Below are 21,191 nucleotides of genomic sequence, written 5' to 3' on the forward strand. Positions count from 1 at the left end.
TGCGTAAAATATTCCTTTGTATGTTGAAATCGCTCAGCGGTTCAGCGTTCAGCGTTTCCTTTATGAAATGAAATGCAATGAAGTTAAGTAGAAAGTAAAATATGTTGCCATATGTTGACGAAGCGCAGCATAAACCAATCGCAGCCGAGCAATGCCAACCAAAGGAGAAGCCGAGCAGAGGCAATACATACAAAAGCTGAATCGAATACGAAAGTGCCCGAGAAAAGTGTCAGGGAACCGAAAGTGGTGACGTCTATAAGTCAAAGCAATTTACAGGATGAGGGAAAATAAAAAAAAATAGCAACAAAAAAACAGGCCTGGAACCAGCTGAGAGCGGCAAGTCTGTATTATCGGCTATGGGTGCGAACGGGATGCCACTATCAACATAAAATAAAATGCACTGAGTGGGCGCATAGGTAGGTAGGGACTTCGATTAAGCTTTTCATTGAGCTTTGTTTTGTTAAAGCTTTTCTGTGGATATTCATAATGGCGTCCACTGGCGAGGCTGGCAAACAGTTATCAGCGCGCAGCGCCCCATTGAAGTTCGTGTGGCAGCGCAATATTTTCTGGACCCCCAAAAAAGTTTAAGAAATAATAATACACAAATCTCACACACAAATAAGAACAAATAAAACATAACAAGAAGTAGAAGAAGATAAAGGGCCATACAGTTAACTGAAATTGCTATCGACCGTATTGTCCAACAATTTGTTTATTGACATTTGCCGGTCATTTGGGGAAAAGTTATTTTGTGGAATTTACAACGACAAGAGTCCATCATCATTTCTTTGTGTGTGCAGTGAAGCGCGTCCTTTATTTTTCGACACTCATTCTTCCGCTTGCTTGCCTTCCATTCCCCCTCTGACTGTTTGTGTGTGTGTCTGTGTGTGCGGGCGTTCCAGCGTTGCCCCATCGTTGAGAAACCGACTCAGAACAGAAGGCAATTAGCAAGGACAAAGCGTGCCATGTTTATTGCAGCAGCTGCAAGGAGCTGCACTGCTGCTTCATGGCGTTTTCTGGTCGCCGGGCTTATGGTCCTTTCGCTGTTGAGTCTAAACAACTTTAATGTGGAAGCAGGTGCCGGCGGTTCAACCGGATCTGGCGGACTGGGAAATCAGGCGGTATTCACCAGCTCGTTTCTAGTGCGTTTCCGTCGAAGTGTTGACAATGACTTCGCTCACAAGGTGGCCGACAAATATGGCTTCGACAACTTGGGACCGGTAAGTGGATACTAAATGCTAAATACTCTTATTTTCATAATGTGAAAAATCAATGATTTTATGGGGCACGCCACAAAGCCAAGTGCAGATTGGCTAGCAAGTTGAAAAGTTCGCGAATTAGCGTTTCTTTTTTTTTTTGGCAAACTTCCGGCGGTCGAGTTAAATTTTTATTGCATACCCGCAAGGCGCGAAAATTTGCCTATTGCATGTTAAACAGCCATTGCAGTACACTAAAAGGGGCACAAGGTCAGGGGTAACTACATGAAATAGTTCTAATTATACATGCATGACAGTTACTTTGACTGTTCTCTTTCAATACCCCAGTCTATTTCCATAATGTCAGTCCAACAACAGACGGTATTTTTTGTTGCTGATGATGATTTAGCCAAAAAAGAAAGGAAATTCTAGTCGTTAAAGGGAAGACTTTCTGTTTGTTACGTGAAATGTTTCGTTTATTCTAACTAGCTATTTGGTGCAGAAACGTATTGAAAATAAGGGCTTAATGAATAATAATTCAGAACTTTGAAAATGTTTTTTGAAAAATATTGCAAATTTCGTGTTTGTCCCAAAAAAAAAAAACAAAATTAAGAATCAACCTTTGTTTAAACGATATTTCCTATGAGGGTTTTAAAGTTGTTCTATCTTGACCTATCTTGATTTTTTGAATAAATGCTATAAAATACCATTAAAACTTTGGTAGATGGACTCGGAGAAATAAAAAAATAACACTCTAAATAAAAGATAATAGGTCTCTTTTTACCAAATAACTTCTCTATTAAGCTAGTAAGTTGGCTAAGTAACACTCGAACACCGATATACGAAATTTCATTTAAATAAATATTATAAAGGAAGTTTTCCATAATCCACTACGAAAGAAATGTTGTCATGGTCCAATCTGTGTGGTAACATAAAGGACAGCGTAATCTTCAATCTAAACTCATTCTTGTGTAAATCTACAAGGTCGTTGTCTGTCTAAAAGAAGACACGTAATAATCCGTATTAAATATATAATATATTATATATGTACATAGTTATTGTTGCTACTACTTTTGACCATTACTACACTCACTTGTTGCACTTATGTAGGTGAGATATGCTGGTTTAGGTTAAGTCATCTGCTCCTTAATACGAAAAACATAAATATTTTAATGAGGTTTAATTAATTTTTGCCTACGCGACTTCTTCTAATTGGAGGAGGCCACATCAATTACTATCATCCATCAAGGTTGGGCAACTCATAAAGAAATATGAAGCCGGCGAGAAAATCCAATTAATTTTATTTCTTCTTCCAGCACTTGGTATTTCTTGCTGATTTATTTGTAGGCTACTTACTCGTAAAAATTGTAACTAAGCACCTGAAACTGAACCTTTTACTTCTTGCGACTTATCTATCTATCTCTCTCCCTTTACTTGTTTCGTAGCTCTTTTACTGGAGACTTGCATTTCTATTGCGACATTATTGTCAACTCGTTGCAATGGCGCAATCTGAAATGATTGCATGTCACACAGTTGCCATGGCATCAGCAGGGAGAATGCATTACACAATTCCATCCAAGCGAGATTGCGATTGGTAAAGTGTGTGTCCAAAATGAGCGTGGGTGTCCATTGCGATACTAATTGCGTGCTGCTTTCATGTTATCCTATGCCGCAGCTGGGACAACACCCAAGCCAACTTTAATTAAATGCCTTTTGCCAAGTTCATAGGAAATCCTTGCGTATTTTTGCTTCGCAATTGTCAATAAGGAGTTATTCTCCTGAACTCGAGAGCGTTCAAATATAACAGAAATTTCCTTTACATTCAATAACACGAAATTGAATTCGTTTCTTTCTGTATTTTTGTTTTTATTTTGTTGGCCTTTTTTAAAAATAGACCACAATTTAATTACAATCTGCTGTTAGCATTCGTATATCAAACTTTGTACTTAGCCTTCATCTGATAAAACCCCAAAAAACAAAAAATCTTCAATATGTATGTATGTGTGTGTGGGGTTTTGTTCTATACCCTTGCTAACAAATGAGTTATTAACATTCTTAACAAAGTGGTGCATAGGGAGAGAAAAACAGTAGCGAGTACATCACAAGTAAAATAACCTGTTAGCTACTTCCGATCTACTAAAATAGCTTGAATTCATGTTGAGTTGCGTGAAAGATATACGTGATTGCTCCAAGTGCCTTTTTACAAGAGTATACAAACTTCCATACAGCCGGCTTTAGACCTGCCCTCGATGTGTTTTTTTGGCTGTCTATGTAATAAAATTGCGGCACATGTACCCAAAAAAAAAAAAAAAATGAAAAGGAAAACCAACCAGAAAGGGAATGGCGAAAAAAATCTGTTGCTCCTACGTCAAACGCTATCGCAAAATACAAATCACAAAGCGGGCAAAAAAATAAAACGACAATGAAACGTTTTCCAATGGCAAATACTGGGCTCAGGACAGTCATTCAGTCATTCTGTCAGTCAGTCTGACTGTCTATGTGAGCATTTGGAGTTTTTTGGGCTTACATTCATTTGGCTCAATGTATAGGTTCCTGGTCGTCAAATCGATATTGCGTATACGACGCGTATCTCTCTGTTGGACTCTGTTTAGATTTTATTGCTTTTGATGTTATGACCTTATCGGCAGTAAAATGTTAGATTTAATCTCCCACATCCCTGCCACCTCCCGCCCCCTACAAGCAGCAACATGTAGAAATGTGTACATAGATAGAAATCGCATTTGTACATATGTGCACAATTTCGGTTCCTCGATTAATGTAATTGCCGGCTAGCAATTTACATAAATAAAAATGCTATATACATAGAAGGACCCCAAGTTAATTTCGTGCTTAGTTAAATACATATGCTTGCAGTACACCCACACAGAAACGGAGAGGTCAATTTAATGCCGCAATGATTTTTTGTTCTTTAATGCCATGCCTAATATTTAAGTACATACATACATATATAAGTGAAGTCTTTGCCGTGTTTCTCTTTATACTGCTTAATAATCTTACCTACGACAGCTTAGCGCCTTTGGGTGTGCACTACCCTTGTTTGAGTTTCTCTGTGTGTGTGTGTGTGTGTGTGTAATAACTTTAAAAAGCTAACAAACTCACCTGTCAGCCCCCAAGACTTTCGCTCATGAGCCGCTTGTCGTCGTCTTTGTGGGTCTCTGTGTCGCAAATCCTTGCATAAAGCGTTAAGTCAAGGCACAACTGGGCGTGGGCAACAGGCGTTAGTTGGTTCCATTCCTTTTTGTTGTTGTTGTTTGCCAAGCAAAGGGTCTAAGCTTTCACAACATCAGCAACAACTTGTTGTTAGCTCATTGCATGCCGTTGTTGACGGTGACTTTGATTGAGGCTACTTTTAGCTTGTTTTACATCAAGTGAGCGCTTATCAAATATGCATAGTTGTACTATCCTTAATACAGACACTGGACTGCAACTCATTAGCATGCACCCTGCTGCCTCTCTTGACTATACTTAGAATTTCTTAAAGGAAGTTCTTAGTTTTGTTTGTAAAGGCCTTGTCAATATATTACAAATGTCACCCGAGAAGGGACATACATACATACATAATGGTAGTTATATAATTAACTTTAATGAACTATCAACCATTAGGCAGCCATAAAAAAGCTTACACCCCTTTTTCTTAGCCGTCTAACCTTTAAAACTTCTTTGCTAAAAGTAGGTATATATATATTTTTTACAAACGTCTTTTTGACGACTTTAAAGTTATTTTTTATGTTTCTGATTTTTTTCTTTTTAACGAAGCAATAAAGATTTTGGAATCCTATTTAAGCCTATTCTATATATGCTATTTAAAGGCTACAGCTTTGATTTATCTATTTTGGACAATCAATTCTGGATTTTGTGTACTCATTTATATAGATAACGACTTATAAAGCCTTGACAAATGCAGGCAGCATATTGACATTGAAATTAAAAGTTGTTTGAAAAACTAATTAATGGGTATAAAATAGTCCATGGCTAAGAACATATGTATATATGTATATATATATATATTATACATACATATATATTATTGTATATTTTATGTTGTCTTTTGGTATTTACGTTTCATTTATTATGCACAAAATGAAAAACGAGTTTACAAATTTGATGACCTCTTTTGGACATTTGCTGGTAATTTGTAACCCAAGGCAAACATATGTTAGCAAATACAAGACAAACAAAAGGCGTTCACAGCAATACACACACTATACATATACAAATATCAACGTATCCTGGACAAAATGAGAGCGAGAGGGGTATATGTAGTTGGAGACCCCAAAAACCGCAGGCACATACACAAGCCTCTGGCACACACACACATATACACAGAGACACAATGCTTTATCACGTATACACCAAGTCAAGACGCAATATTTATTTATTTTTAGCTCTGGAAAAGAGCTCAAGAAGCAGCCCGGTGGCTGGCTAACTGGCTGGTTGGCTGGACCGGGGCAAACAATTTCATTTTTTATTCTATTCAGACAAAAGGACTCGATGTGTCTGCCATGGAAGTTAAAGTGAAATAATAAAAACGAAAAATACATTTTTCAAATAGTTTGCAAAGCACAAAAAAAAAAAAAAAAATTAAAAATAGTTTATAGCTTTTACATAAATTATATTAAAAAGTTTCCATTTTTTGTGGCTGAGGCAAATAAATGTAAAAATTTTTGCCTGCAACCGCTGTGAACGAACTTTTTCGGTCAAATATTTGCCAAGTTTCCTGTTTGCTCTTTTCGGTATATCACATTACCCATCTAACCTTGACTTTCCCATATTTTACCAAATGTGTTTTAATATAAATTTCAAGCATGGATTTCATTAAGCCCTAATGATAATTAAAAAGTTTTTGCCCAGACTCTATGGCTGAGCCATTAAGCTGGCTTAGCTTTGTTTTTGTCCAACTCGATTCGACTCTCTATGCATACATACATACATACATACATACATATAGATATAAAATGTGTGAAAACTGATGAAAATGATTATGAGGGTTGTGGGTGGTATTGGATGGCTTCTCTATAAATAGAGGATTTGTGAGAAAAAACACACTAGCCTGTGGCTTGGATAACAAACCAACCAATGGACCATATGCCGACCAGGTGTCGTCAATTCACACCCTCACTTCAGCGTCTCTCACAGTCTGTTTTTCTCATTTTGGTTGCAAAACTCTTCACATTCAACTTTTCAAGTGAATTGCTTTACGGCAAATAAGAACAAAGCAAATATTTGTAGACCCCACCACAAAAAACTCTGCAAAATAATTAAAAAAGTTTCAGTTTTATGTTTTATTTTCAAGAAGCAGTGCTAAACGAGAGAATGGACAAATTTGGAATTTGGCATATGCAGCTAAATCTATACCAGGATAGATCAAAGTGTTGGCCTAATAAATCAGGAATGAAAAGCACACAAGTTTGATTGATATTAGAGAGCTGCATGAATGGAAGCAAAGTCAAAGTCAAATGAATCCATTCGAATTGAATTTAAATAAATGAGTGACAACTACACTCAATGAATGAGTGTGAGTTTGTACTTGTCATATCTCGCAAAATACGTAACTCTGTTTAATGAAAGGCAATGAATTGAGTGTCAAAACATCGAATTGTACTAAGGCACTCGAATCATTAGAATTATTCGAATTGACTCATTTTTATTGGGATGTTTAAAAGCAACAAAAACTAATTATTTTATCAAAAATTTATGGAAAATAATGGCGAAATGGGGGCTATTAAAATTAAAATATGCTATACACCAAAAACTTAAGGACACAGTTTTGGATTTGACAATTTGGGACAAATTTTGTAAAATCTATTTTTTCTAAATTAGATTCCTAGTTGCCACGAACCGTGAAAACATAAATAAGGCTTTCTAATATATTATAAAAAAAAATTATATTCTTTAATCCATCATATACACAATGGATCTACTTTTTAATATACTTCACTATTTGGAAAAAAAATTCTTCTCTATCTCTGTAGGGGGCTTGAACCCGATAACAACAGTATTGTAGTCTGAGTAGGTCCCCACTGAGCCACTAACCACTCTAGTTTTGTAGTACAGTAATCACATATAGTTAAAAAATATACAATACAAATAAATACTAAATACTGAAATCAGAATTGGAATTCGAATGCATTCGAATCATAGCAACTCATTGACTCACTTTCTAACTCATTCAATTCGTTTTGTTTCGTTTGAATGTTGTGCGACTGATTTTTACGTCGCACACTCATTTAGTTGAAGTCGATTTTCAAAGTCATTCAATTCATTTATTTGGTTTTGAATGTTGTTAACTCGAATTGATTTTTCTATCATTCATGCAGCTCTCTAATTGATATTATACTTATGTCTGCTAGAAAGCATTAATTTTAATTGCTTTGAAAGACTATAGCCATTAAAAGATTACTTTCGCAAAAGTAACATTTAAAATCTGTGGGCTAAATACTGTTTAGTTTCATTAAAATTAGTTAATCTTCTAATTTCTCCTTGTAGTCTTTAAACTTAATTAAAGATAGAAACTTGGTAAGTGCATTTAGATTTTCAATGATTAAGTCTTATCTGCAATGTGTTTGTGCTTTGAAATGGCAAAGGTCAGTTGTCATTTGACACTCATACTCATACACATTTACTGTCGAGTTGTTTCTCTTTGCTTTTGTGGGTAAATTAGATAGACATTTTGAAAATGTAATTAACAAACAGCTGTTTGTTGTCTGTGTGGCATGTCCTTTAGCTTGTTTTCGCTTTTAAAAATTGCGCATACGCAATGTTGTTGGCCTAACAACATGTCAATGTCAAACAGGCGCGCTAGATAATTATATGTGCATGTTTCTTCTTTTTTTTTTTGCCATTTTGTGCGGCAAAGTAGACTTTGTGCCAAATAGTAAAGCGCCTAAGGCGATTACGAAGGGACAGAGCTTGTCCAACTATTCATACATACATATGTATATATATAAATGTATACTTGTCTTTCTAGCTTTGACCTAGTTGCAAGGAAAGAGAGAGATAGTGAGCGAGAAATATGGAAACACGAACAGAAGGACTGGGAATGCGCGATTAATTAAACTTTGCCTGGCAAACTGCAATACCACTATATAAACACTTGTTGCTTATTTCAGTTGGCAACTTTAGAAACTATCGTCTCGTGAAGGGCTTATAACTTTTTACAAGCAATTATTTTAAATTCAATTTGGCATTGCAAGTTTTTATGCAACTTTTCTTATTGTACTTTATAAATGTAAACAACAACAACACTCACAACTTGGTTTCATAGTCAACAAATCAAAGTCAGTCCAAAACGACAGGCACATGCCAAAAGCCTCAATCAAAGCTTATTAGAAGCTACGCGGCAGCTGTTTGTCTTTACGCTTTTTGGCGCATCCTGTTGAATTATTCAAAAGGAATTCATTTGCATTTCTCACCACCATTTTGCCACCTGATACATAGCCTTCAACTTTATTTTATTTTACTCATCGCTCTTTTATTGAGGTTTTTCCCCACCATTTATTGATTGACAAAGCTTGTTCATTTGCAGACATGATAATATTATGCAAATGTTATAAAACAAAAATAAAATGAAAACCTCTCCATTGATATGAGATTGCCTCTCAGTCTGCGATGCTTATTGTTCGATTGATTAATTGCATTTGCTAGTGAAAACAGATGAGTGCTATTTTTCCCAATTAGTCCGAGAATATTTTTGTGCGTGTGTGTTTGTGTGTATATACAATATCTATGGGTATTGTGTTTCATACATAGTATAAACATTTATCACATTGTAATTCGTATCTCGATTATGTGTATGGCAGTAGTTATTGGCCACTAATACCACTAGAAAACTTACCAGCTACTGATAAAGTGAGTGCCATTGATAAACTGTTTGCTGACGTTGGTTAAGCCCCGATTTTGAACAGTTTGATGAATGGATTTTCCTTGTGGTCTATTACCAACATGCGCCGATTGCGTAGCCAAACAAATGTACTTTGTATTAGACCAATAAAAATTGTTGCCTACTTTTCAGCTTAGTTGTTGGTAACAAAACAAATCAAACAAACAAATCATTAAAACAACACCCTGATGAAGTGCTTACTGAGCGGAATATATACCTTTTACTTAGCGATTGGCAGTAGTCGGACTAAAGTAATGGAGTTTTTTTTTGCTTAGTCAGACTCGCAGTGCTTAACTGGCATTCATTAGTGCAAGAAATGCTTTGCCGAAAAGTCATTTTAAAAATCCTTTTGAATTGTGACAATTGTTCAGGCCCTTTATTTATTTCTTTTATCTAATTTCACAACATCCTTCTGATCTCTTCTCTATTTGTATAGAACAGAGCTGTTTACAATTTCCTTCTATTTCCTATTCCTGTTAAACTATCATTTAATTTTCTTTCGTTTAAATTAGAATTTGTTAAAGTGTGTTTTGTTACTTACATTGGTTACATTGGTTAAATAACAGATCCCTTAATTATAAATTCCAAATACCAATTATTATTTTATTTCGGGTAAACTGATAAAACTGTATAGGCCATCTGGTATTTTACTACTGCAATCGAGTAATCACTAAGCCATTGGGGTTTGTAAGCGGATTAAGCGGACATTTCAACAATGGAATGTTCTGTTTTTGTTGGATACTTTCAGAGTAGCCCATCGAACAGGAAAGGAGGAATTCGATTAAGGTAAACAAAGGACAGTCATATTAAGAAGTTTAAGTCCCCCATTGTGCTCGGATGGATAGATGGAGGCGTGTGTGTGTTTGTGTGTGTGTGTGTATGTATGCTATTGTGGTTTGCCTGTCTTTCGTACTTTTGTTGGCCATTGTTATTTTCTACAATAAAATTGATATAAAAATATATACATATATTGCATTATATACCTATATATAGACTTGATGCGTTGTCAGTGTCATTTACAAGCGCATCCAGAGCTGCTACTTTCATTTTTGTGTTGTTCTTGCTATTGAGTGGCAAGTGTGTGTTTGTATGTGTGGGTTTATTATTTTGTGTTTTTTTTTGCATTCACTTTCAACCAAGTGCGGCGATGAGTGAAAATCCATAAATTTCTGCCGTTGACAGCGAATGAGAGATGACGTGTCAGACGGCCTGACATTGTGCCATAAAGCTTATGCATAGTGTATGTATCTACTATTTGGAATAGATACAACACATCACCCACACACAGAGACACAGAGATCAACTTATGATGTAACTACACAGCTGTTGGACATGCAAATTAAGCGGACTTTGAGTCTGTGTGTAAGTGTTTCGAAGCAACAAGTGGCAAAAAAGCCAATGGTTTCTCTCAGCTCTTCCTTTCGCTGTTGATATTCATTAATAAAATTTACTATGTAAATGCGGACAGGCAACTAATTATAGACGCCATTTTGGCCGTCTTTGTCTTCTGGCTTGTTGCTCCCTTGACTTGACTTGACTTGTCTTCTCAGGGCACGCAGCCATATACGAAAAGACATAAATACATACATATGCACATACTCATGTATGTATGTGTTAACTTTTGCTAAACGTTGCGTGTGTGGGCGTTGTTAAGCCTGAATATCTCACACAAGCTTAAAGACGGCCAAAACAGTAGCTGTAGAAGGGGACAGAGGTTAAATGGGAGGTAGGGACAGGCGACACAGTTGCCACATGCCATGAAGTGTCTGGCTGTGCTTTCCTTTGGCTGCCATTCGCGTTATCACCCATTGTGACACATACGCATTATATTTATAATGGCGAGCTATGGCATAGCTTTGCTTTTGCTATTTTTGTACTTTTTTTCCTCCACGACCCACTCAAAGGTCAGGCATCAAATTTATACATCTACACTTTTTTCTATTCTATTGTGTTTGTCTCCATATGTTGTCTTTATCAAGAGTAATGCAGGAATTATACTAAAAAAAACAAGAACAAATACCTTGTATATAAAAATATGTATATAGTAACTTGAAATCCACATGTGGCAGCCTGGATTAGTTTCTGTATGTATCTCATTGCGAATTTGCCCACTGTGCGTATGCGCAATGCTTTTGCTTATCTATACATTATGTGAGCGTTTTAATATCACAGTCGTTTTTCCTGCTGTCGCTCTAACTTACTTAGCTAGTCCATTAAACTGGCCAGCTGTTGCAGTACCCAGCCAAGTAATTCACGCACAAATTAACAGCGCATAAAAATAGAAGGCACTTCCCCCAACTTTCCCGTTTTCTTGGTCTCGTGTATTGTCACTCTGTCAGCGGCTTGTGATTGACAACAGTCAACGGATTGATGGCCCTCAAGCGTTCATTGTTTGTAACATTCTGTTGGCACCACCGCCGCCACCATTGCCGTCTGCTTACTTATGCAAGAGACTCTAGGCGGCCAAAAATTGGTCACCAGCAACCAAGCCCTCAGCGCGTTTATTGACTTGCCACCAGCTAAAAACCTAATTGGGTGGGATGCCTGCTGACGTCGCTCCTCTAGAATTTATTTACTCGCAACGAAACATAAATAAAAGTCAAATTCCTTCCACACAATTTCATAAAACAAGCATCCCCATGGAACATAACTGATAAAACACAATACTTGAAATATTGTCTCAAGTTGTCTTTTTAATTAACTTGTTCTAAGAACATAATGGTGCGAAACGAATGAGAAGCTTTAGTAATAAATTTGCAATTTCACGCCATAAACTAGTGAAAACGTAAATCATAGAACCAAGAACTCTTGCAGGGTTCGTGCTTTTCGTTTAGCAAACCTAACAAAACCTTTGAGAAAAAGAAAGAGAATTTTTAAGATCAGATATAGGTTCATTATTACTATCCTTTGCTTTGCGGCTAAAAAGTTTACGTCATGGCAATTTTTATTCACAATTTGAGTTTATTTACTTTTGTTTCTGTCTGACCCTAATTTGTGGCACAATGTGATAAGGATAATCTTATATATAAGAAAATTGGTCGACAGCGTTCACATTTAAATAAATAAAAGCTGAAATTGGGTTTTTAACTCAAATGGAAAAATTCAAAGAAAAAAGAGGAAAGTAAAATAAACGAAAGAAAGGAGAGATACATAATTTGTATGTCGCCTCACCCTGAAAAAGAAAGTGTGGGCTTTCCAATTGTTGGCTGCCTTTCTTTGTGGCTGACTTTAACAAGTCTTCAGTTTGCGTGGGCGAAAGTTTTTCTTTATTTTTTGCATAAGCTCACGTTGATGGAACGCTGTCAGGTTGCAGCAGAAAAGTTCTTCTTCGGCCAATTACGTTAGCGTGTCAAAACTCTTTTTCTTTTGCACAAGACGCCAAGAAGCTGGGAATCCTTTCATGGTTCAATCTGCATAAATTCGTGGTAACTGGCTTTAATGGTTCGCCGCCTTAAAAATAGAAACGATGGCGGCGGGGCAACCTGTAAAATGATGCCGCGTTTGTGGTTACTTTATTGGCATGAATTTGTAAGAATTATGCCGTAATGGTATAGGCTCAAGTCCAGGCACCCGCACTGTCATTGCCACTCAACACTCTGGTTCCGAGGCTGTTAATTAATCATATTGTAGGGTTCTGAATTATGCAGGACACACTTCCACAGACGCACAAACACACAGTGCGCCTGGCCCAAAAGGCCAAAGTTAAACGATGCTCGACAGCTGCTGTCCACTAAACAAGTTTCCGATAGCAGAAAGCGGGAATAGATGGATGGATGGATGAATGGACGGAGGGAGCAACAGTTTCCTATACATAGTGGCCCAATGGGCCAATGGGATTTGATGGCAAGGGCATGCCTCTTTTTCCTTCACTATTCGGCTTATCTTTCTTTTGCTTTTTGATTCTGCAAAAACAAGGCTGGCGACGAGTGACTTTTAGGGTCAAATGAAAGCCTGGGGCTTGGCCGATGCTTGAGGGCACGTCACGTACCGTTGGGAAACTGGATACATCTTTCGATGAAATTGCAAACGGAAAATTTCTATACAGTTCAAATTGCGTTCGCCGCTCTGTTTGGTGGCCCTCAATCTACCAAACCTAGCTAATTATGACGAAGATGAAGATGATTAGGATGACGTTGTTGCTGCTGCTGCTATAGATGATGATTATGACTAGCAATTTAGGGAGCAATTATGGCTACACACTCAGACGACCGCCTTGTTTATTGGTATATGTGGGTGACCCTGTGTTAATGCGTGTGTGTGTATATGTGTTGGTATGTTCGTGGCTAAAACTCAATTATATAACAATTATGGGTCACAGCGTTCCGGAATAAAAAAAAGGGAAAGCGGGACGTGGTGGTGGTTGTTAGAAATATGTAGCATGCTCAATTAAAATGACGCCCAGTGACTAATGAAATGCTTCTTCGCATTTGTTTTTTGCTTTCTTTTTTACAGCTGGTGGGCGCCGATGGACAAGAGTATCATTTCAAGCATCGGACTCTCCCACATGCCCGCTCCCGGCGTAGTCTGTCGCACACGCGTGCCCTCAAGAGTCATCCGGCGGTGAGTATATTTACTTGTTCTCACAGCTACACACTACCAACTGGGAAAAGTCAGCCGAAAAACAACCTACATATGTATGTATGTACATGGGCACAATGAGTACAATAAGTCCTGGTTTTTGCTTGTGTAGAGTATCGAAATAAAAACGTAAAAAATAGAATGAAATTGAACCTGGTTCAAAGTAATAACAAGCCACACGTAGGTTTCCACCAGCTCCAACTTCTTTCTTTTTTTTACTGAAAGAATATTTAAGACGCAAATGGAAAGGCAAGTTAACCTTTGAACGGAAACTTGAAGAACTTATAAGCTTCACAGGAGCTAAAGAATCCAGTTAGGTTTTACTTTGAAAGCTTTTTCCGCTAATTTAAATTTCTGATTAAGTAAGTTTTAATATCACTTTTGCACAAGTAAAACTTTGTTCATTTAGAAATAGTGCAGAAATAACAAACATTGATAATGAAAACTGTCGCTCACAATGTCAATTGCATTGTGAACCATTCTTTATTTCATTGAGGAGATTGTGCTAAAAATAGAGAGCACAGACAGAGAACACATGGATAGGCAACTCAATTGCCATTTCCTGTTGGCACTTGGATAAATTCCATGACAAACATCGATTGCATTTCAATTTGATGTGCCTGTGTATGGTCTCTCTGTGTGTCCACTCGTTCGAAACGTGCCATTAGGCCATTGGTAGTAATTCCCATGCAAAATGCAACATGCAACCATTCTAAAATGCTTCGAATGGGCCAGGAACTAAACTGTATATATGGAAATTGGCAAAAGGAAACTGGGTCGTTTGCTCTTGTCTTACCTTTTCATTTCGTTTTTGTTGACTGACAGCTGTTTTCAAAGTGTGGGTGCTCCTGTGTATGTGTGTGCGCGCGTGTATGGGTGCACATATGTATGTGAAGAGAAGGTTACACGAAATTAACATTTCTGACTGACACGTACGCATAACAATGACCCACATGGCGACAGTTGGCAGTTGGCTTTTAATTTATGCTACGCATAAAGGAAAATCCACAAAGGAGAAGAAAATATTGTGAATCAATATTTATATATACATATATTTTTTTCTATCGGTTTGTCTCTTGTAGGTTAACACAGCAGTGCAACAACCGGGATTTCGGCGCGTGAAGCGTGGTCTTCGACCTGCCCTCCCTTCCATACATGGCATGCAGTTCGAAGGCATTGCCAGTGAGCCCACCAATCAGATAAATACAGAGCCAACAGATCCTTATTTTCCCATGCAATGGTATCTCAAGAATACTGGACAAAATGGTGGCAAAGTGCGTTTGGATCTGAATGTGCAGGCTGCTTGGGCGCAGGGCATTACGGGCAAGAATGTGACAACAGCCATTATGGATGATGGTAAGTAGAGTGTAGAGTGGTATATTGAACATTTTGCAAGCCTTTTAAATATTGATGACTTTTCTGTTTTGTGTTTCTTCACTTTAGGAGTGGACTACATGCATCCGGATTTACGATTTAATTATGTGAGTAAAAGCCAATGAGAAACACACTCCGTCCGTATAAATGAATTTGTAGATTGACTCAGCATGTGCTCAATTAAATTGGCAACTTCATGTCCAGCAGATGATTGGAAATATAGTGCTTTCATATTTGTATTGGCTTTTTAATTAAATTTGTATCGACTTGCCACTGAAAATATTGCAATGCGTCAGTTGTGGGGTAGATATGCCTCAATTTTACTGAAAAGTATGCAATAAATTTATATATACATGTGTATGTATATACTACATTACATGTGGGCAATAAGTTACCAAAAGGCAATTAAGAGTTTCATGTGCATCAAAGAGAAAAGCTAAAAATAATAAAAAAAAACTCAAAGGTCAATATATATAGGAACATTTTTTTTTAAATTTTGAAGAAACCAAAAACTAAAATTGCATTTTGTTTATTGAATTGTTTTGTTACAGAATGCCGAGGCCAGCTATGACTTTAGCAGTAATGATCCTTTTCCATATCCTCGATACACGGATGATTGGTTTAATAGGTAAGTGATGATTGGATTGACTGAAAAATTGAGATTAAAGACAAAAAAAGGACCTTGAAATTGAACTGGAACTTTTTAATGTTGTTTAGTATTAAAAAATGTCTAGATTATTATCTAAGGAGACAGCTATCCACAAACATATTTCACTAAGAAGATTTACTATAATGTATGTTATAGCTAGCAAGAATTATGAGCCATTGATAATTTCTCTGCAAATTGCTGTGCAAGAAATATTCCCTTAACAATGCTTTTTAATTCTCAAGTTTATGTCTCATTTGCCTTTTTGTTTAATAACTAGCAAACCAAGAAATTCTCAGTATTTATAAACATAATGAATGTTGGCCATTGTTAAGTATAAAACAAAAATCTCAAACTATTCGTATCTCTTTCTTGATGCAATCCTTAGAAAATAGTTTCATGGCTAACAAGAACAAAAGGTGAAAAATTATGTTTCGTTTTATTTAGGGTATCTTATACATAATAACGAAATTTATCGTTCCAAGCACATTGCCTGAAAGTACTAAAAAACCAGTTTAAAGCATTCAAGTTTTCTTAAGATCTAATATACTTTAATTCAATACAAAGACATGGTAACTTTTCAAATTTTCGAAAAATTCAATGTTATAAATTTTACGAGAAATGTGCGCTTAAAATTCAAAATAGCTTTCAGTTATTTTTATTATAAAAGTTAAATGTTTTGGGTAAATTCTCAAAATATTACAAGAACCTTAACCTTTTTTACACTTGCCATTTCAATTTTTGACGGTTGGGTCAGGTAGTATACATAATTTTCTATCTTTATTCCTTAATGGATTATGGAGAGAACTTTCCATTAAGCAGCTTACCGCAACAATTTCATAAGAAAAGGATGTGTAACCCTTGCCACTTCATCTCTCTTTCACTTATATTTACGTATATATGTATGTACATATGTATGTATATTAAAGCGTTTTCTGTGTCCTTCTTGTTGTCTACTTGCAGTCATGGAACTCGCTGTGCTGGCGAAGTATCTGCTGCCAGAGATAATGGAATTTGTGGCGTTGGCGTTGCTTATGACAGCAAAATCGCAGGTAAGTGGCTTTTGCCAAAAGTCAGTTGGTGTGGGAATTAATAGACCGCAAAATGCTTGATAAATCGACTTATGCATAAGTAGCCTAAGACGAAAGCTGGTATAGGGAAATGAGAATCGATTTGTCTAAAAAACAAAAAAAAAACACATACATATGTGTATATACGTGATGCCAAACTATTAAAAAGCTAAAAGCTTTGCTGAAAAATTGAGATTAAAGGCAATTTATATGAAAAAAAATTTATTCCCATGGGGAATGCAGAGGTGTGTGGTTGGGGGGAAGCGGCAACAAGTGCTAACATAAATCGGGTCATGTTATCTGTCATTTTTATGATACAAGTGGGAAAAATCATGTGAAAAATCGCTGAAATATTATAAAAATGGGAGGGCATAGGCAACACCATTGAGGCGGAGAAGTGCGATTTTTACGATTGCCATAAAGCTACAAGTCGAAGCGAAGTGAAGTGAATTTTCGAGGGAAATGATAGAGGGAAGGGGAGTGGGTGATCCATAAAAATATTGATTTATAATTTCCGCCATTATGATTAATGTACACTTGATTATCGGTCATCTCCACAGGCATACGCATGCTGGATCAGCCTTATATGACGGACCTAATCGAAGCCAACTCCATGGGCCATGAACCACACAAGATTCACATATACAGTGCTTCGTGGGGTCCCACTGATGATGGCAAGACGGTGGATGGTCCTCGAAATGCCACCATGCGCGCCATTGTCCAGGGTGTCAATGAGGTAGGTTTCTTACAGTCCACACCGAAAACCGTTTTGGTATTTATTTGTGTTAATCTCTGGACCGCCCGCAGGGTCGCAACGGTCTGGGTAACATCTATGTTTGGGCATCGGGCGATGGTGGTGAGGAGGACGATTGCAACTGCGATGGCTATGCCGCCTCCATGTGGACCATTTCCATTAATAGCGCTATTAACGACGGTCAGAACGCACACTACGATGAAAGCTGCAGCTCCACGCTGGCATCGACATTTAGCAATGGTGCCAAGGATCCCAATACGGGCGTTGCCACCACCGACCTGTACGGCAAATGCACGACCACGCACTCTGGCACCAGCGCTGCGGCGCCCGAAGCAGCAGGCGTCTTTGCTCTGGCCCTGGAGGCAAAGTGAGTTGTCCTCATTGTCCTTGTTGTCCCCATTTTGTGCATTATGAATTTATGCTAATCCAAATTCTTCTCCTTTTCTCTCTCTGTGTCTTTCTCAACCACTCAACCTTTTTAGTCCGCAATTGACTTGGCGCGACATCCAACATCTCACAGTGTTGACGTCGAAACGTAATTCGTTGTTTGATGCCAAGAACCGTTTCCACTGGACAATGAACGGCGTTGGCCTGGAGTTCAATCACCTCTTTGGCTTCGGTGTTCTAGATGCGGGTGCCATGGTGACGTTGTCTAAGCAATGGCATGCAGTCCCACCACGCTATCACTGTGAGGCAGGCGAAATAACCGATGCCCAGTGAGTAGACAATGGGAGGAAACCATCTTCCATTTCTCATCTGCCGAAATGAAAACAATTCAAACCCATATTTTTCTTTAGGCCAATTGTCATGGGTCGTTCGTTGTTTTGGGAAATCAAAACCGATGCCTGCAAGGGAACCGATACAGAAGTGAACTACTTGGAGCATGTACAGGCTGTCATCTCGGCGAATGCTTCCAGACGAGGTGACCTCGAGCTCTTCCTTACTTCACCCATGGGTACTAAGTAAGTGGTTTCCTTCTGATTTGGAAAGTTCTCTTAAATAATGTGTAATTTTATTGTTTTCAGGTCTATGATTCTGTCCCGACGTGCCAATGATGATGATCATCGGGATGGCTTTACCAAATGGCCATTTATGACTACCCACTCTTGGGGCGAGTATCCCCAGGGTACTTGGAAACTAGAGGTGAGTTGAGCTGTTCTATATATTTAGCTTGGAGGAAATGTTAAATGATTTTGGAATTCCTATCGAATTAGGCTCGTTTCAATTCTCCCCAAACGCGTCATGGACACTTGTTGGAATGGTCTCTTGTTTTGCATGGCACAAAGGAGGCACCCTATCGCACACTTCATCCCTCATCGCCACACTCAAAGCTGGCCATTGTGAAGAAGGCCCACGAGGATAAGAAGATGAAGTAGATTGTAAAATCTAGTCCTTCAAATAGTCACCAGCAGCCAGAGAAGAGAGAGAGAAGACATTAGCTGACGTCCATTTTAAATTGCGGTGCGATGTGTGTGAGACAGAATTCCGCTGGCTGTGTTTCGAGATGAAAATTTTGCTTGAATTTCCATTCTCTTTCGTGTCAGTTTTTTCAATAAATTAATTAAATCGGTTTTCTTATTATTCGAACTTAAAGTTCATTTCAAAATTTGTTTTTTCGTTACTTTCCTAGTCTTTGGATCTAGCTAAGCGCACATTCACTTATATAGAGAGAGAAAAGAATAAAAACCGATCTATCGCCTGCACTATATTTTGACTTTTAATTTGCCAATTGAATACTAGAAAAGAGAACAACAACAAAAATATATGAGAATAAAAAAAGAAGAACAAAAAAAAAAACAGGTATAGCATATGTTTGTGAAGCTAAGTGAAACGATTGAGGATTATAAATAAATAATACAAATTGATGCAACACAAATTATTTCAAATGCAAATGAAACCATAATAAAATTGTATTATATCTATATGTATACATACCTTATACTTAACTGTGTCCTATATGCTGTTAGGCTCTAAACTAAAGAAATTGTATCTTTATCTAGTATAAATTCTATATATACATACATGAAAGAAACTATTGTATGTGTACATATATAAATATATATATATATATACATCTATTTTAAAGCTATGTCTTTCTGTTTACTATATTATATATTTCATATAACTTTTAAACATGAAATGTTAATCCCAGTTGAATGCATATTTGTTGGCTTTATTCCGATTGGTTTATTGCAAATTAAAACACATATATTCGGTAAATTGCATTTAACATTAAAAAAAAAACAGACAAACATACATCCTACATACTTACATCAACAAAAACATACCAATTCAGGCAGTTTTCTGTTTTCAGTTTCTTTCGGGGGCCAAAAAAACAAAAAAAAAAAAAAACAACAAGTAAAAGAATATTTAAAATGCAAAGTTGAGAGTTACATAATAATAATACGAACATAACGTAAAACGGAACGAGTGTTATTTATTGTTAAAATGATGAAAGTAAATAATGATAACAAAATGTACAAGTACAGAAACGATATTGAGTGTGTTACAATACCATATAGATACATATTTAGTATACTATGTAAATGGCAGCGCATTGTTAAAGTTTATGGATAATGTGCAAATGGAATGATACAAATATATATATACATACATACATACATATAAATATATATACACATACATATATAAAATATACATTGACATCTAAATGCAGCCACAGATGACAGAATTGAAAAAAAACCGAAGAAAAAAAATAATCCATTATGAATGTATACAGACAAACATAAAAAGTTAAAAAGGAAACCATTTAATCACATATGCATAAATGTATAAAACTATAAGTATATACCACAAGAAAAAATACAAAAAAACAACAAAAAATTACATAAATAAATAAATAATATATACCAAGAAAAATGCAAAATACAAAAAAAACCTAAGGCATATTTAAATTTGGATGTAAAGTTATCTATACACATACAAACAAACACACGCACATACATACAGTAAACACATAAATTTAGCATTTTCCACAAAAAGTTTAGTAATTTTTTTTCGATTAATTTAATCTTTAGTTTAGTATATTTACTTTGCTCATTTAGTCAAAACATCAAAAACAACAACAAGGAAAAATCTAAGAAATTTAAGTTTTGTAAATAAAGTTTAAAAACGGCTTATTATTGTATCATTGAATTTGGCTAAAGTGATTGCAGTGAGATTTAGATACAAGTATTGGCAATGAATAGGGAAAAATTGGAAGTGCAACAAAAACTCAAAGGCAAAGAAGAAAAAGTGGTAAGTACATACTTTAATAATTACTAAATAAGCCTAAATTGATTAGCACAAGCCCTTAATGTCTTGAAATTGGAGATAATTAATCAGAGGTTTTGATTTTGTATGGAGGCTCAAACGCTTATATGTATATACTCCTCTCTCTTTTAAGTACAGGGTATTAATATATTAAGAAAAAGCTGACTTTGGCCTAAAAGCTTTGGCTTGTACTAAAAGAAAGAAAGCTTGTTCCTTATGCAAAATATTAAACGTCTAACCAAAGCTTTTACCTTCATTTCTAGTCAAGCTTCGCCTTAGTATCTAGTATCAATTAATTATGCAGCTTTATTTTGGCCACTTTCGTTTTAATATGCTTACAAAATATGATTAATGAAAACCAATTAATATGGCAAAGAAGATAAAAAAAATATATGATACT

The 21,191-nt window shown here is 36.5% G+C and overlaps 1 protein-coding gene across 1 annotated transcript; it reads left to right on the forward strand.

Moving 5' to 3' along the window:
- Positions 1 to 523: 523 nt before the first annotated feature.
- LOC6651467 (neuroendocrine convertase 2) lies at positions 524 to 19,224 on the forward strand. Its single transcript, XM_002073075.4, has 12 exons — positions 524 to 1,220; positions 13,549 to 13,656; positions 14,757 to 15,030; positions 15,118 to 15,155; positions 15,600 to 15,676; positions 16,658 to 16,746; positions 17,325 to 17,500; positions 17,572 to 17,885; positions 18,001 to 18,234; positions 18,316 to 18,480; positions 18,544 to 18,661; positions 18,733 to 19,224. Exons 1-12 carry the CDS (start codon positions 966 to 968, stop codon positions 18,892 to 18,894), a joined length of 2,010 nt encoding a protein of 669 aa, XP_002073111.1. The 5' UTR covers positions 524 to 965; the 3' UTR covers positions 18,895 to 19,224.
- Positions 19,225 to 21,191: the final 1,967 nt, after the last annotated feature.

Source organism: Drosophila willistoni, chromosome 3R (genome assembly GCF_018902025.1).
Source record: "Drosophila willistoni isolate 14030-0811.24 chromosome 3R, UCI_dwil_1.1, whole genome shotgun sequence".
NCBI classification, from domain to species: Eukaryota; Metazoa; Arthropoda; class Insecta; order Diptera; family Drosophilidae; genus Drosophila; species Drosophila willistoni.

Excerpts from the sequence above, each read along its gene's own strand:
- LOC6651467 (XM_002073075.4), top strand. The coding sequence starts at position 966 with ATGTTTATTGCAGCAGCTGCAAGGAGCTGCACTGCTGCTTCATGGCGT. Across the intron at positions 13,657-14,756 it reads CCCTCAAGAGTCATCCGGCG|GTTAACACAGCAGTGCAACA; the intron begins GTGAGTATATTT and ends TGTCTCTTGTAG. Across the intron at positions 18,662-18,732 it reads AGGGTACTTGGAAACTAGAG|GCTCGTTTCAATTCTCCCCA; the intron begins GTGAGTTGAGCT and ends CTATCGAATTAG.